Raw genomic sequence first — 18,406 nt, 5'->3', positions numbered from 1 at the left:
GTAACTTCTGAGGTAAATTGATTAAATAGCTACCTCTTTTGAATTGTCAACTGTCTATATTGTATCAGAGGCCCTTTATGATGCATATACTGATCTTTATTTGTAAATGCACAGCCTAATTATATATATATTTATCTTGGTAGACGACCGATTGCTGGCTAGTTTGTTAGCTCGATTTCACCATCTGTGAAGGTATCTCCGGGGGTAAATTGATTAAATAGCTACCTCTTTTGAATTGTCAACTGTCTATATTGTATCAGGACCTTTATGATGCATATATTGATATTTATTTGTATATGCACAGCGTAATTATATATATTTTTATCTTGGTAGACGACCGATTGCCTGCTAGTTTGTTAGCTCGACTTCACCACCTGTGAAGGTATCTCCGGGGGTACATTGATTAAATAGCTACCTCTTTTGAATTGTCAACTGTCTATATTGTATCAGGACCTTTTATGATGCATCTATTGATATTTATTTGTATATGGACAGCGTAATTATATATATTTTTACCTTGGTAGACGACCGATTGCCTGCTAGTTTGTTAGCTCGACTTCACCATCTCTGAAGGTATCTCCAGGGGTAAATTGATTAAATAGCTACCTCCTTTGAATTGTCAACTGTCTATATTGTATCAGAACCTTTTATGATGCATATACAGATATTTATTTGTATATGCACAGCGTAATTATACATATTTATATCTTGGTAGACGACCGATTGCCTGCTAGTTTGTTAGCTCAACTGCACAATGTGATGGTATCTACACCAACAATTACAAAGTTCAGTACTAGTGAATCTAACTTTTATTTAGTTAGTTATTTATGTTGGATTACTAGGATAATTTAGGTTGATTTAAGGACGGGTTTTATGATGCGATAGCTAGTAGAAATAACAGTGTTTGTTTAATTATATCCTGGAAAGGGTGATGTTCAGCACATGAAGCCCTACAGATGCCGCCGATTCAACAATGCTGATTATGATGGGCGGTCAATTTAACCTGTATGGCTTTTTCGTTTTAACTTCTTGTTGACTGAATTGTTTCTCTTTCTTAGTGCCAAATTGATTATCTTTCTTAGTGCCAAATTGATTCTTTTTTGTTTTGCAATAGCCCTCTCTGCTCTCCTTCTCATTAATTTTTCCTTTTCTAGTTGCCTTATTAGGTCCTCCACAGTCGCCCCATCAGTCCCTGGCAGTCTGGTCCCTGGAGCAGCTGGCCCTGGCAAAAGTTATTCCTTCACTGTTGACCCCTGACTGACTGGCCCTCGGCACACAAATCCCTGGATCACCTGCCCCTGGATCACCTGCCCCTGGATCACCTGCCCCTGGATCACCTGCCCCTGGATCACCTGCCCCTGGATCACCTGCCCCTGGATCACCTGCCCCTGGATCACCTGCCCCTGGCAATGTAACCTCTTGATTGCTCTCTCCGTCTCCTGTGATGTCCTTTTCAACGCTCTTGAAATCCACCTCAATTTCTCCCTCAATCTCTGTAATAATTACAAGGTAATGTTGCTGTTATATGTATTTTGCCTTTGCATTTGCAACTACTGTCATCTCCAATGTAATAAAATGAATTAAAGCAAAACATTTCTGTAATGTGAATTAAATCATCTGCCACAATCAGAACCCAATACAATTTATGAATGGATCTACCGGCAATTGTTAATTGGGTAGAAATGTGTCGATTATCTACATTGTGTGCAAATCCTCAGAGAATCCCTGCCTTCTGGTTGTTTTTTAAACTGAATGTACAAATATGAATTATGTCATCTCATTAGGAGTGTAGTCTATCCTTGAATTACATGAAATGGGGAATATTGTTAGCTGCATGGATCATACCGAAGTTTAATTTGGTGCAATATGTGTGGTCCGTTGCACTTGGTTCCGGAGGCACCCTCACAGAAGGGGGTTTCCTCCTCTTCGGTTTAGGGTGATGGATGAAAACTGTTGGGCCTGCATCGGGCCTCAACTTCAACATCCTATCTACTTTTGTGGCTTTGAATCTGTCATTTTCAAAGTGTACCTGTAGGTAGGCTTGTAAGATCAGTTTCCATTGCACTTCAAATATCATTGGAAAGTCATAATTCTCTACACTTAGAATTATTATGCCCTTTGAAATGCTAGCAAGTGATCTGAACATTACGTTACATCGTTTTTGACTTGCTGACTGTCAATAAGTTTTGACGGCTGACCATTGCCATCCATTTCTCCCTGCGCTCTTGGTCCTTGGGGAAGCCGTACATGTGATAACCCTTCTCGGACAGATTGGGGCATCCAAATGCTGCACAGCCAACCATGGTATGACCATTTATCTATAAAATGTTAGTTGTAACCAATGAACCATGACACCATTGAAGATCACAGAGCGGGTAACAACTGTTCCTCAACCACTTATGCCCCGACTTTTGAGAATAGGTTAGAGGTCAGAGTTCATGACCAAACGAGGATCCTCCCTCCTAAACCCATTTTGAATTTGCTCAGGGCTATTCTAAGTATTGTAACGGCATAAAGTATAGTATATTTGCAACGTTATATGTTAATGGTTTGCCCTAAGTATATAGTGTTCCCTGCTGTGTCCATTGTTGAATCTGTTCACACAATCGCAATCACTTGTTCTTGTCACACTAATTGTTTAATAAAAAAAATTACAATTTCATTCATCCAAGCGTAATGAGTTGTTATTCTTTAATATATTTGATACTTTGTGTGGCTTATATCTTTAAATGATCATGGTAGAACATCTTGTAGAATACTTTGATTTCAACACAGATGTAAGGTAAAAGTTAAGGTTAGGCCAGTATGCTAACACGAATGTGAAGCTTTCCCTCCAAAACTTAAAAACGTATCTAAGTAATAGTACTTATAGATAGCTTTCAGTTGCCCCCCTACCGCTCTAAATGTAAAACTGACATTTACAAATATGCAATAATGCAATAACAGTCAGACAAATACTTGTATGCGATTTTTTCATACATATTTACCATTTAATATTGAAATCTCTACTGTCGTCCCATAGAATAACATTGAAATCGCGGCGTGTTTGGAACTATTGAGGCTTACATGAACCACGTGACAACCACGTGACCACCCTGTCGGCGAGATCATAGCGTGTCGCAACTCTCTCTCTCTATAGCTCTGATAAAAAGGTAATAGGTTGGGTGGAGATCTTATGTTTATGCATGTTTTTGTCATGCCTGTCTACGCTTCAAACTCGTGCATACTGCAGAAAATATGCAACAGCGCCCCCTGGGGTCACACTTTTCGGTGGGTCGCAGAATTCGGTGTAACAGAATTCTGAGCTTACTGCAGCGCGCTTGAGGCTCCGTTTTTTTATTTCTTTTCCAAAGGCGAGCAGAACACCTAGTGCTAGTTTTACACCGAACGCAAGTTTTAGCCACTGGGGACCATAGGCAGGTTAGGGGAACTCATATTTATGTTAGAAAACCTCATAAAGTGAGATTTTCATGCCATGGCACCTCTAAATATGACAATTATATGTTACATTTATATATCTTCCATTAGTGTGTTCTTGGCTTTTAATTTTGCTCGGACCCCGTTAATCACCGCTTGCGGTTATATTTTTATTTAGTTTTACAAATCAAGAGTAGGCCTGATTTGACTGGCTTTGCATCCTTTCCTTCTGCCCTTGTAGTCCAAGACATACTGCTCATCAGCTTTCAAAGTACAATGCTGCCACCGGTGGATTTGTATCAATTCACATAATTATCCCTCCCTGCTATTTTGTAGTTCCCCAATCACCCTGAAACAACTTGAGTCTCACATACTTATGCCACCATACGCCACTTACAGTGCAAGCAGGCCAATGGCAACCAAGCACGCAGTCCTTCCTCCCTCACTTTAAAAACCACCAGCACCCACTGATGCACGTTATAGCAAGGGCAAGTGTACCGGTACATAAAAATTAAGGTATTCATTTGTAATTAAGTATTACTTACTTATTACTTATCCTATTCAAGAAAATAATCAGAAGCGTACAAAGTGAATGGCTAAAACAGAGGATATTACACCCGTTTTTTGTAAATATTTCTATTATTTGAATAATCGTGACAAAATGGAATGGATGTGCTTAGGATCACAGAAAATGTTTCAAACATTTCAAAACAGCCAAGAACAATTACCGGATTTTATATACACCCAGAATACATTTCCTAAAAAGGTATTCATTTTCTTACTTCTTTACCCAACTGAGCAATAAGGAGGCATCACCCAATTCAATCAATCCTTATTCTCCTAATAAACAACATCTGTGAACATTCACACTTGGCTTCTGCTATCATTTCAAGTCACTCCACTCTATTTTCTTGACAAACCTTCCCACAGGCAAACCACAGCTATCTAAAATCTGACCTTTTTACAGGTCAGGTTTGGGATAATTGTCTTGCATCCAACAACCCTCTTGTCACATAAGGTTAATTTCCAAATTCCTTGCACTGGCTTTGATTTATCACAATTAAAGGGGTAGTTCGGAATTTTGGACATAGGGCCTGATTCCCAAGTGAGCATTGGTATTCTATATCACTGGAGACAGTTTTCAACACATTTCATTCATTCCTTCTAGTTGCAGAGTTCGCTCGTGCTAGGCTAGCGCACGGCAACGGGCAATGCTAGCCTGCTATTAAAAACAGTCTTACCCACTCCACAGTACACCCGAGGTAAATCGATTATAACGCCAGACTATAGATTTAAATGTCTGTGTTGATAGAATAATGTTAGAAATAAAACTAACCTTGCATCGCATGAATCATCGAGGGACTACTTTCTCAGCAGAAGCGGGATTTTACTATGCGCTGGTTAGGTTTGTAACCGAATCACGACAGAAGAACGTAAACAGAGAAGCGAGGGACAGAAGCGCAATTGAACGACTAGGCAACATGGTGGTTCAGTGTGCTTTTAGAAATTGTAGAAATAAACGCTACTAATGGGCACCACACAAAGTTTCCACCAATTTCCAGTGCGAGATCCAGAAAGGACTCAACTGTGGCTTGTTGCTGCTGGCTTGGACATCAAAACACCGGCTCGTACATGTACGGTTCGTTGGATACAACAAATTCCTCATAATCGTCTTCAAAAGCAGATGCATCGCTAACTCCTCCAAACGTGTCCATATCTTGTTAATTGAATACGCTAATAGAATTCCTTCGTTCACTGTACTCCGCGTTTGTAGCAATGACAGCGGCAGGTAAAAAATAACTAGAGCCGGTAACCTAGGTATCAGTCCGCCGCTGCCGTAGCCTACTACCAGGAATATAACACTGCTGCTGAGACCCAGCAATTCCCTCAAAATGCAATGCAATGCAAGGTTGGTTTTATTTCTAACATTATTCTATAAACAGACATTTAAATTTATAGTCTGTCGTTATAATTGATTTACCTCGGGTGTACTGTGGAGTGGGTAACACTGTTTTTAATAGCAGGCTAGCATTGCCCGTTGACGTGCGCTAGCCTAGCACGAGCGAACTCTGCAACTAGAAGGACTGAATGAAATGTGTTGAAAACTGTCAATGCTCACTTGGGAATCAGGCCCTATGTCCAAAATTCCGAACTACCCCTTTAAGTAACAACATATCACTATATATGCCATCTGGAGGACTATTATATTCTTAGATTTTGTGCTTCATATTTTTTAGGCTTCATACTTTATGATTGGCTGTGAGCCGAAAATTTGACCTGAGTGGACCTCAGTAACCTCCTGACACCAGCGAGAGTGCAGCTGTCACACTAAATTTGTACCGGGGGCGAAATTTGTACCGGGCGCGTCATCATTACGTAATCCATTACAAACCTGCCCTGCAACAGATGATCGCGTCGTCCGTTGCCGGGAAGGTTTCAAGAAACATTCGCGCTCATGTTGCCAAAGACGAAATAACATAATACAGTTAACGGATCGCTAGATAATGTAATGTTTTGTTGGGTTCCTTAATAAACACACGATGTATCTTGGAACAGACATCAACATGCAGCGCGCCAATCCAACTGCGCATGCTCCGTGTGACGGTCTAATAACTGATGTTGATATCATTACAGATAACACTTGTTTTTACTTTATATTTGTATTGTATTTAATTGTTTAATCAAATTTAGCAAGTAAACTGAGTTTAAAAGCAGGTCAAGGACGAAATAGCACAATACAGATAACGGATCGCTAGATAGAAGGTTCGCGAATGTTCACGTCATTCGACGCGATCGTCCGTTGCCAGGCAACGGACGAAGCGATCATCTGTTGCCAGGCAGATTTGGAGTGGATTACGTATGGATGACGCGCCCGGTACAAATTTCGCCCCCGGTACAAATTTAGTGTGACACAGCCTTGGGGTGTAGAATCAATGGATTCCACACACAAGTCTGTAATGCATATAACGACCCAAACAACTGTGAGTCTAGGTAAAATCAAGATCATGCATTGAAAAAGCGAGAAAGAGGGAGGGGGTCTTTCACATAAACTCAGGGACTCCCACTCTCTCTTCATTGAGAATTCAAAGGCTCCGGTACGGTCATGGCTTGGCCCGGCCTGCAATTTCACTCAGTACGTTTACATGCACCGCTTAATCCGATTACAGACATAGTTCGACTATGCTCCTCAATTGGACAAATGATCGACTCATTGGCCGAAGCATGTCATTCAAGAAGGATGTTTTCAGTAGACACTAGACAGCTGTTAGTTTCCTTTTCAGTTCTCTGATGCTCCATTGTTCCGACCTCCCAATAACCGGGAAAATTCCCCTTGGTCCGTATACGGCAACAATCCCTTTCTCCTCCCTGTCGCGGTTCAATCTGGACTTCAGAGAGTCAAAGCCAAAGTTCCTTTCCCCCCAATTCTTCTCAACCATGGCCGAGATAACCCCAACTACGAGTCTTTACTTGTGGAAGGTACCACATAGTCAGAGAACCAGACGCAGTCTTTAAGATTCATAATATCAGAGAGTATTCCTGTCAGTTCGGCGGTGGCTCAATGAATGAATAAAGATCGTAAACACGTCGGAAGAAAAATACATTTATATTCGATGTTAGTACTTTACAACTTTGTTGATGACCAACCTTTAGAAAAACATGTACTTTATATTCAGCCAGGGGTGAAATCGAAGCCTAGTGTGTACTTACACACACACTGAATGCATGCCCGCTCCCGCAGGCCGGGGATGCACTTCTATGCTCTGTAAGGTGACCTTGGGTGTCTTGAAAGGCGCCTCTAAATTAAATGTATTATTATTATTATTATTCTAAGTCGGTCGCGTGGTCACCTGAGTTTGGTCACGCAAGTAGTCCCAAATCCGTAGCGCGAGTGATTTGTGCAAGTTCGTTCGTTCAAATTTACTCACGCATGTATGAGGAGAGGCTTGTTTTAACCCTAACCACCATGTTTATTTCTGCCAATTCATTCTCAACCATGGCCTGCTTTAACGTGTTGTGGAAGTACCAGAGACATCAGAGAAACCTCAAAGACAGACATCCAGATTTATTCAAAGAATTCAAGGTGAGTGAGTTTCAAGTCATGTTAACGCGTTACATTAACAATGTATAATGTACGTAACAATGTATATCTTGGTTATCCTTATCCTGAAGTACACGCTACCATTATTTTTGTTTGAGACAGCTGGCATTGCTGTGTAGCCAATGTTACATACAACGTCTACAATGGCTAAATGCTAAAGGCTACCGTGTTCGGCTAATGTCATTTAACCATAGCTCGACTAGGCTACCGTCCTTGCCGTTCAGTCCTATCTGTCATCAAGATATAACGTTAGCCTTTTAAATAATTAATCTGTGTGGCCAACTTTGTTCCATACGACGTGTAAAATGGCTAAATGCCAAAGGCTACCGTGTTTAGGGTAGCCTTTGCGAGTTAACCAACCAGTTAACCATTACGACAAAATGTATTACTAGGCTACCGTCCTTAACGTTCAGTCCGTCATCAAAATATAACGCTAGCCTTTTAAATAAATAATTGCTATTTTACAGTAGGGATGGGCATTCGATTAAGTTGTCTTAGTCGATCGTCGGGAGAATTAACGATCAATTAGTCGATTAATTGTTAATATTTTACATTAAAATAAAATAAAATAATTATATTCAAAATGAAATGAAAATACAAATGCAGCGTGTTTTCCTCATTGGGATCTTTATTATTAGATGAACAACTCAGTTAAACCAGTTCCATTCAATAGTTATGCGCTACTCTGCTCTAAGCAACGGAGCATGCAGCTCGAAGCCGGTGCTCATAAACATAACAAAAAATAAACACAACCCTAGTTTCTTCCCAAAATAATAATAATAATATCAAAAAAACAATCATGTTATAACTTAACCAACCAGTCTACGGATTTTTGTTCAGAAAGATGAGCATGTTGACATGCTCTGGGGTCAGACGCGACCGCAGCCTGGTGACCGTCAGTCCAGCCGCCGAAAACACCCGCTCTGAGGGGACCGACGTTGCCGTGATGCACAAATACCTCCGTGCTAACTTGGCAAGGCGGGGGAACAACTTTCCACAATCCAGGGGCTCAGAAAGTTCTTTATTTCTGCTTCGATGCTAACCTCGCCTTGAGTGGTAGGCCTATAGTGCTCCCCAAGAAGTCATTTTTTAAATCATAATGGTCCCACACCAGACTTCGCCGTGGCCTCGTCCGCTTCATGATTAAATCGCCGTGTTCCAATATCCATACTATCCGTACTTAGAAGTCTAAGTTTGAGTACGTAGGGCGTTCCGATTCAGATCGGGCGAAAATAAGTGTACTGAAAACGGTCAAATCGCGAAGTGTGTGGCGATGTACACTTTTCGTACTCAACGGCAGCCATCTTAGCTACGTAGCGGAAGAGGGCGGAGCCAGGCTGAGCCAAAGTCTGCGCATTTTCCACATAGCCTGCATTAATAGTCATTTTGTAGTTTTTATAGCTTTTTATAGCTGCTAGGCGTAAAGAGTTCACCGTTCAAAGCGGGATGTTTATTGCGGGGGAGGAGCCGCAAATTTAAATATTGCCCCCTTGTGGTAAAATGTTTAATTGCACACTGCATTAGTTTAATCGATGAATAATTTACGTAATCAAAGAAATTCTTAACGATCAATTAGTCGATCGTCGATTAATCATGCCCATCCCTATTTTACAGTCATTAAGCTATAGCCGATAACTGAAATTTAATAAATGTATCCTCTATCAGCCAGAGGAGGATGTCAACCAGGAGACACAGGAGCAAAGTCAGCAAACACATACACAGCCATCCATAAGAGAAGCTTTTCAAAGGCACAGAAAATGACAAAAACTCACATGAAGAAAGGAAATTGGATAAGACAGTTGCTGAAATCATATGCATGGATCGAGTTCCTGTCTACCCTGTAGAAAAGCATGGATTCCAGCAAATGCTTGAGCAGTTCAACCCCAGATATCAGCTACCAAGTAGATATTATTTCATGTACACAGAGATACACAAAATCGACACTGAAAGTAGAGCCCACAAAACCCAGCATCTCGGAGAGAAGACATTTTATGCCTGCACAACTGATCTGTGGACAGGCAGAGCTACAGACACCTTCATGTCTCTCCATCTATTATTTCCATATTTTTTCAGGTACTGCAATGATTGTTGTGCCATCATAAAAAGTTGATTGTTTGTAATTAAGCACAGTATTATTTGATTGAAATACTTTATACTTTATTATTTGAAGGTTACATGCCACTGTTCTTTGTTTGTAATGTTAATAGTGGTTTATTTTTATTGATTACTTGAAGGCTACATGCCAGTGCCACTGTTTTTGGTAACGTTAAGTGTTTTTTTTTGTTGTTGTTTATGTTGAAGTACATGGGATTTATTTATTTTTTTTACCATGGTATCGAATGGGGTATCGAGAATCATGGAATTTTACTGGTATTGGTATCGACTACTAACTGTCTGGTATGGTGTCATCCCTAAATTTATCTGGACATCAGAGGGTCAACGCCGAAGTTCCTTTCCTCCCAATTCCTTCTCCACCATGGCCGAGATAACCCCAACTACAAGTCTTTACTTGTTGTGGAAGTACCAGAGACGTCGGAGAACCTTACGCAGTCTATTCATAATATCATCCGGAGGGGCACACACAGTGTTCCGGAAGTCACAAACGGCAACAATCACTTTCTCGTCCATGCTGCGGTTCACTCCGGACTGCAGGAACGGCCGTTTGGCTGGTTGAACACTATGTTCCATTATTCAGGGAGTGAACGCTGATTGTCTATCACGCGAATGTCGCGGCAAAGTTAAAATACTACCACTTGAGCGGCGCGCCATGACGTGTCTCGCCGGTACCAGGACGTTCATGCCGCACCATTCATCAAATCGCGCCGCAGGTTTCCTCGCGACAAAAGTCACCTGGAACGTGTCTTTACGTTGACTTTGTATGGAGTCGCATTGCCCCGTAGCTTTTGGTGTGAATGCAGCGTTATAGGGGGTAACTACATTGGCACAACACTGGCTTCCTTCAATGTTCTACGCCACCTTTTTAAATAAATCACCGTTTCTCATTTTCTGACGGCGACAACAACACGACTACCGTCTATTCTACTTCCTACTCAGGGCCCCCGGAAAAAATCTCAAGCATGCGCAGAACACAAAATCCGATTCCAATCTGATTGAATGTATAAATGATGCATGATTAATGTGACTATCAATCGAATTATCGAATAGGGGGTCTTAATCAGATTATGAAAAAACTGATTCGGTCGAATTTTAGTCAGATTAAGGTGTATACATGGATCTTAAAAATCCAATAGTAGTCGTACTATCCCAATAATTTTTTCTTGAGTGCATGTAAAGGCAATGACTGTCTTGTCTGTGTAAAACCGAGGGGGTATAAACGCCCTTCATTTTGGAGCCGGCTTTCTTGGTTCACTGGAGAACGCAGGGCTAAGCACGGAGAGTAGACCTCTTTAAAATAATTAGCATACTCTGAATATTTATTTGTTTCATGATTCAAGAGACTTGCATGCAAGAATGAGTATACATCTGAGTGTAGGATATAAACACAATTAACTATTTAGGAGGGCAAAATTGACAACATATTTTTTCTTTTGCTGACCCCTTGTTTTTTATCCTGACAAAAGCCTCCCGACACACACACACACACACACATACACACGTCTGTTAGTGGAGGCATTCATGGTTCTTCTCAGACTATACTTAATTCCCCCCCTCCACCGACTCCACTACCTCCCTTTAGAGAGGGACTTCATTCTGAAGAGTTTTCCAATGTGGAGGGTGAAACGGCCAGCTTAATTCTAGAGGGTGGCCAGAGGGGGCGGAGAGTTCCCTTGTCCTCACTGCCAGGTCAGCCATGTTGGCCCCCCATTCTGTCCCTCTCGAGCTCCCTCACTCTCTAGCTCCCCCTCCAACCGAACAGAAACAGGTCTCAAAAAGAAATGGGAAAGAATGGAAACAAAAAAAAGTAGAGGGCAGGGATTTGGAGAGGGCGACGAAGGGTGAAAGCGGGGTAGATAAAGAAAATGGAGAATGAGGAGGAGAATGTGTTGATGAAGTACAGCCTGCTAATTACTTCTCCTGCATAAGAGGGAGGGGGAAGGAACTGAAAAACAAGATGGACAGATTAGCTGTTCTAGTCCTATTTACACTGCACACAGGAGGAAAGATCGCCATGTGATAATTGAGCAGAGATTGCAGTCTTTTTCATTGCAGTTTCTGAAAATACCTAGAAATTAGCATTCCAGAATACTCCGGTCAGTGCGTTTACATGACACTCGAATGATTGCGTTATTCCGACTATGATTGGATTATTAAGATGCATTGTATACACCTTAGTCTGACTAAAATGAAACCGAATCGAGTTCTGAGTATAATTAAGACCTCTAGATTATTCGATTGATAGTCGCATTTATCGTGCATGCATACGTTCAAACGGAGTGGGATTGGATTATGCGTTTGATTATGATCTTTTCCGGGGGCCGTGAGATGGAAGTAGGAGACGAGAGTCGGGTTATTGTCACCGTCGGAAAATGAGAAACGGTGATTCATTTCAAAAAGGTGGCGAAGAAAATGGAGGAAGCCGGTGTCGTGCAAATGTAGTTACCCCCGATAAGAAGTGTATCATCATCAACATGCATTCAATACACATTACGCTTCGATTCACCCAAGGCTGAATTAAAAGTACATGTCTAAATGATGTTAGTTTGAAACTATGTTTGGTTCGTCTTGCCTATATGTTATCTATGATGAAACTGCCTTGTTGTCCTTTTGTTACGCGGCAATGTCTTATTTTTATCTTGGGGAATGACACCTCAGCTGCACCGTTTGTTTATATTGGATCCAAAGGCCATATTTCCTCTTCATTGCATCTCACTCACAGGTTGGCCAGAGATACAGCAGGCTTAAGACCTAGTGTAAACTTTGGGTAATCCCAAAGAGCTAAAAGGGAGGGAAGAAATAACCAACGGGAGCTTCTGTTAGAATATACCGAATTTGTGAGTCCGGCTTTATCTGAAAAATAGAGGCAAGAGGCCTGAAAAGACAAACGGTCAGATAGACCCAAGTGATTTGGCATATGCATCAACCACTGATTTAAACCACCAAAGCTGCTGGAAAAGAACATCGGCCTTCTGCTCTGAATTAGACATAGTTGAAACAAGTAAATGTAAATATTAGACCGATCAAAAAAACATGATGGAAATAAATACAAGACGCTTTTGTCAAGAGTTCGGGCCAGTTGAAATTAAAGCTATTAACAGACAAAAAACACAAGTACATACGGAATACCCAAGCATGTAGCAAGCAAGTAAGTAGCCAAGCTGTTGTGTGTTGAAGAAGGCTGGGAAGATGAGAACTGATTCATGGGGTTGCCCTGGGTGTAAGATTGCCTGGAGGCCAGTAACAGCATTCCAACATTATAATGAAACCGTGGGCCCATTGCTTTGTACTGCTCCATGGGGAGGGCATATTTAGCCGAGCTTCCACACCAGGTCACAGAGACCATTGGGCTGTAGAGTGCTTAAAGGTAGTAGCCGAGTATGTGAGCCAGCCTGGAGGAATCTCATAGGTATGAAAAGTCAGAAAACGTGTTTTATGTCAATTTGGTGCAGAACAGAGCTGAAAAAATTAAGTACACGAAAAACGAAAAGAGAAGGAAGCAGTATTCTAAATGGAAGAGAGACAGAAGGATTTCAGCAAAGCATCCAAGTACTCATAAACTCAACAGAGATTTATGGCCCGACTGAGAAAGAAGAACGGTTCTGCAATCGCACAAGAGAGGCTAATGAATAGCACCTGTGGCCCAGACAAGCACACGCAAACGAAGGGAAAATAGCTAAATTGTTTCAAAATGTTTTCCCATATTCTGGTAGACTTTTGAAATGGGGACATATAGCTTTTGGCCATTTCTACGCTACATTGGGAGTTTACAATCTACACTAGTGTTGTAAATATGCTGTCAGTCCAAACGAAGGTATGCTCGTTGTAGGCTTAGTTTTAATAAGCTTTTGGTTAAACCCCCAAACCCTCTCTCCCTCACTCAACCCCCATCTTTTTTACTCACCAAATCCACAATGTGTTCAGATGGTCTTTGTGGTGTGACTGTGCTCACTCAATCTAGGTCAGATCTTTAACTCGGGTATCTTGAAGCAGCGGGTATGGGGCAGGCTGAATCGAACAAAGGGAGGCCCCTTCACAACTTCCAAAGCTAGACTCATGTATTAGACATGCACATATTAATGAGGACAACCCAAGCAATTTACCTGCAAGCATGAATATAAAAAGGTTTGTCTGTCTGTTAATTCATCAAGGTATTTCCATGCTTCTATTGTGCATTCTCTAATAGGTAATGGAAAAGAGATGGCCAACCGTTATACTTGGCCTTTAAAGAATGGTTGAACACCAGATGTGTTCAACAGAATTCACAGAATAATAGAATAACAGAATAATAACAAAAAATAGACCAATAGAAAAATGATTTGGGACATTTGGGAAGTAAGGCCATTAAACTCAACTAACGATCTTAACACGGCCGTCCCAAAACCGAGATGGAGATTAAAACAGACACAAAATACAGAGAAAAATAACCACGGAGTGAGGGGCATGAATAAATGAGAGGTTTTCATGGGTAGAGATGGGCCTGGCGGGCCTGACAGGCCTGTGGTAGTAATCACGACTGTGCAGGGAATGCAGAGAGGGAAACTCGGAGGCTTTGAAGTTGAGCTACGGAGAACATTGCAGGAATTCTGATGACTTTGTACATACCTAGGACCCACGAGCCCATCTTGCAATGGAAAGAACAAAAGCAAGTGATAATACTTGGGTAGCAACTAATCCTATTGAAAAAAATTATAATTTGAAAATGGTGCCCAAACCTTTGTAGGTTGCATTTACTTGTGTTATTCCATCTCTTATGAGCAGCCAAGAGAAAACTAAAGTATGAATTCATAAACTGAAATAGAGAATTGTAATCAAATATTTGCGGATATATATTTCTGAAGCGTTTAGCAGCAAATATGTGATACGTGTTGATAAAATAGATTGTAGATAAAATGCTAAAAAATTCCACGTTGGACACACACACACACACACACACACACACACACACACACACACACACACACACACACACACACACACACACACACACACACACACACACACACACACACACACACACACACACACTTACAGGACGAGGGAGTCTACAACGCCCGACCGCATGGCTCTTCCTCCAGTTACAAGCACCACTTCCCAGACGAAAGAGCAGAGGATTGGGTTGCTTTAAACAAACTAAGAGACATTACCTGTATAAATAATCAGCCAATCGGAGTGCGAAGTAATCAGGGCCACATAATTGCTACGGCGCACACTCTTGAAAGGTCTGTGTGTAAAATCAAGGCGGTTTATTCCTTTTTGTTTCTTCAAAGACAGCACAAGCATGCCGTTCAATATCTTTATCTAGATATGAACTTGTGTGGAATGCTCCATGTGAAAGATTTCGTCACATCACGGGTGCGTAAATGTAGCCCTGTGAATACATCCATCCAAGCGTGCTTTCAAAACGTTGCCAGTAAACGTGTCATAACAAAGAGGATACTTTAAATTTATCAATAACAATATAGTGAATGGTACAGTGAAACGAATTGGATTTGCTTAAAACCACACCACAACAACAGTATTAAAAAATCACAGCGCATAGGGGGGTTCCTAGCCTGGAATAGTTGACGAAGTCTATATCAGCTGTTACAAATAGGAGCCTCGAGGGCCAAGACGTTGAAAAGGTAAAACATCCTGGCCCTCTGGGTTCTTGCCCAGTAAGAGGAAGACAATTAAAATTGACAGACCGACTAAACACTTGCCCATATCTGAGCCCCAACACTTGGGTCAACTTTGCAGAGAGGAACAACAAAATCCCACATGTGCTTCCATTTTGTGCCTTGTGTGGATCGTGAACAAAAATTGTACAGTGTCAAATAAAGCCAACCTAGAGGGTCCTTTCTGCTACTACCATTAAACTGCTATGCCGTGCACTGACCTCCCATTAAACAGATGGTGACCAGGAATGGCAGCACTACCAATATGAATCTTAATCCACCCTTTTCTACCATGATCTGCTATGAAGTCATGGAGACCATGGTATCGCCCACATTCAATGGCTCCCAGGGGCACCTTTAGAATGAACATACTTGATACTCAATGACCGGCCAATTTGAATATCTTGCTTCATCATCTCCCCCCGGCCACAAGCCATACGGGCCACTGTGGCAAAATCTTGCACAACGAGGGGGGTGTGGTGGGGTCGGAGGCTTGGTACTTCATATGCACACCTCTTTAACACAAGGTACCCCCTTTGTTTGTTCAAGTATTGAGGAAGGCCTTCCACAAAGAACTTTGTGAGAGTACCACCAACTGCACAACCGGTTCGGCTCGTGGGATGCCACCAACGGCTTCAAAACAAAGTGGTGACCAGAACTGTGTGGGAACCGTTGATGGGTCCCATATTCTTGGTCGTAGCCACAACAGAGAACAAGGGGCTCAAAACAATATTTGTGATCCTCGATTGTCATTCATCATAATGAATGCTGACATATGGTTTTAAAACGCCATTCAACATGCCTGTTTTTAATCAAAAACCATATAACGTGAGATGCTTTTTTTTTTTTGCCGGTTTAAAGACGGTTTAAAATGGGATCACAACAATTGGTGGATATAACCACAAAAATCAAGACTAAGAGGTGAAAAAACTAATAAATGGGTTCATCATCAAGAGCTCATCCAAATAAATGAAAATATAAGAAGTAGAAAAGGGGCTCAGACGGAGAGAGAGGGGGCTGAGTTGGAGACGCACAGAGCGATTTTGACCGCGGACGAACGGGGAGATTTGGGCGAAGATCATAGACGTCTTTCAAAGCCACCTCCTGGTGTTGGGATGAAGGTGACCCCCATGAGGAAGATGAAACGCCATTTGGAGCTGGTCCCCCCTAGTGCCTCGCCTCTGTGTTCATGCACTATGAGCAGCACCCCCAACCCCCACATCACACCAGCACTGCACCGTGGACTACTGCCTGCCATTTGGTGCCTTCATTGTTGCTTTGACACAAGCGAAACACACGAAGAGTTAGGCTACTGACCTTGTTTAGAGTTAGGCATATTTCCATAGCCTATTATTCCAATGATCAAATAAAAACACGGCCTTTAAGCTTAAATAGAAAGAGGTCTAATTAATTCAAATGAATTGGCCGTCGTGTTCAATTCAGGCTAACAAATCTGTGCAGAATAGTTGATAATAATTATTTAACAACAGCAATAATTACTCTATGTGCCAACATGGTCACTGATGCTAAAATAAGACGGTCTTTCCTCTGAGGGGCTGCAGTTCTTTGCATTTTCAGGCACTCATGAGCCTAAAGGCTGCACTAAACTGAACAATACCGTTTGTTATTGTAATTTAAGGCAAGGCGTCGAAGTAGGAGAGTGCCTGAGCTGCTACGGGGTCGTTCAAAAGATCCCATCCCCCTGCATATAATTCTGTCTCACACACACACACACACACACACACACACACACACACACACACACACACACACACACACACACACACACACACACACACACACACACACACACACACACACACACACACACACACACGTTTCGTTTACGTGTTTAAAATGAGATACAGAGATTGGGGTAGCGATTGAGATCCCAGCTTGTACATGGAAAATAAAGCAGGTCCATGCTCTAGAGAGAGGAGAAGTGGTGTAACTTCAAGGTGAATGTTTTTGCACTGCAACATAGTCAATATCCGCATTTACTTCAGAGAGTGCAGCCTAGCGTGCAAACACGAAGTGCTGCATTGGAGGGTATGGGTAAAATAAAACGATCTGGAAACAACGTTGACAATGTATCAAAAGCTTCAGATGATTACGGTAACGCGTTTAACATGCTTTTTTTTAAGGAATGTTGAATTAGGCTATTAGTGAAATTAGATATCATTAACCAAACGCTGAATCGAAGTAATAGTTACATACAAGAGGAAATCTGATGCGATTGCGATCAAAATATTGACTGTCTTTTACCTGCATGGTAAAAACTCCAAGCTCTTGCGAGGACAGCTTTTTCATTTGATCCGCTAAAACTTGTGCTTCTTCCATGATAGAAAACTCCGTCTCGGCTTTACAATATCCACAGCAGATAACTGCAAGAATTGCGACAACGCTCCACCAAATAGCCATGAAGTCCCGATGTAGTCCAAATTGATTATTCCGAAAATACGTGCAAGTGGTAAAGCTTACAAGCCGGGGTCTATCCACAAGCCGCCTCGCCATGATGGCTCGGGTGGGCTGAGAAGTGGAAGCCCTGGCTGGAAACTCGCTGTTTTGCGGCGATGGTGAGAAAACAACTTCAGGGGAAAGTACTTCTCAACTTTCTTCCGAAATACACGTCTTCCAGTATTATAACTTTTTCTGAGCGTCGAGGCGCGCAACACATCTTTCGGTGAAATCCTTCAGGCAACACAGATCCCCTCGTAAACGAGTTAAAGTGTTTCTTTCACCGGTGTCGTGGTATTGTGAATCGCTGGCTCCTCCAACTCCTGCGAAGTCTAGTAAAGTGTGTGAGCCGGAGGATCACAATGGGGGCTAGGGAAGGAGGCGTGGAACCAGCTACGTCCCGGAGTCTGGAGTTTCAATGGATCGGGGTTTGAAAGTGAGCAGAATCTCTCAATTAAAGAAAATAACTGGTAAGGTAATCCCACAAAAAAATGGGACAACAAATGCATAAAATTCAACAGGCCTAGAAAATGCCCTCCTCCATATTTAAATTATGCTATCAATGTAAAAATATATATATTAATTATGTCACCCGACCCATGTTTTCTTGCAATATTGTATACATGTTTTAATATATTATATGTACAAATGATAAAACGTA

General features: G+C 41.7%; 1 protein-coding gene and 1 long non-coding RNA gene across 4 annotated transcripts in view; one reads left to right on the top strand and one right to left on the bottom strand.

Moving 5' to 3' along the window:
• The window catches only part of cachd1 (cache domain containing 1), an 89,023-nt gene extending 70,901 nt beyond the window's left edge, over positions 1-18,122 (bottom strand). For 2 of the 3 annotated variants that reach the window (XM_060066506.1, XM_060066507.1), the window contains exon 1: positions 17,554-18,122. In XM_060066506.1, the coding sequence (XP_059922489.1) occupies positions 17,554-17,802 (249 nt within the window). In that variant the 5' untranslated portion in view covers positions 17,803-18,122. Of the gene's footprint in view, positions 1-16,605; positions 17,020-17,553 lie in introns of those variants that run through there. The other variant, XM_060066508.1, reaches the window with a different exon arrangement.
• Positions 761-2,666, top strand: LOC132469506 (uncharacterized). Its single transcript, XR_009528432.1, has 2 exons — positions 761-1,005; positions 1,155-2,666. It is a non-coding gene; the product is annotated as an uncharacterized LOC132469506 (long non-coding RNA).
• Positions 18,123-18,406: the final 284 nt, after the last annotated feature.

The sequence above is a fragment of the Gadus macrocephalus genome, chromosome 12 (genome assembly GCF_031168955.1).
Source record: "Gadus macrocephalus chromosome 12, ASM3116895v1".
In the NCBI taxonomy this organism is placed as follows: domain Eukaryota; kingdom Metazoa; phylum Chordata; class Actinopteri; order Gadiformes; family Gadidae; genus Gadus; species Gadus macrocephalus.
This window is presented reverse-complemented; position numbering and strand designations above follow the sequence as displayed.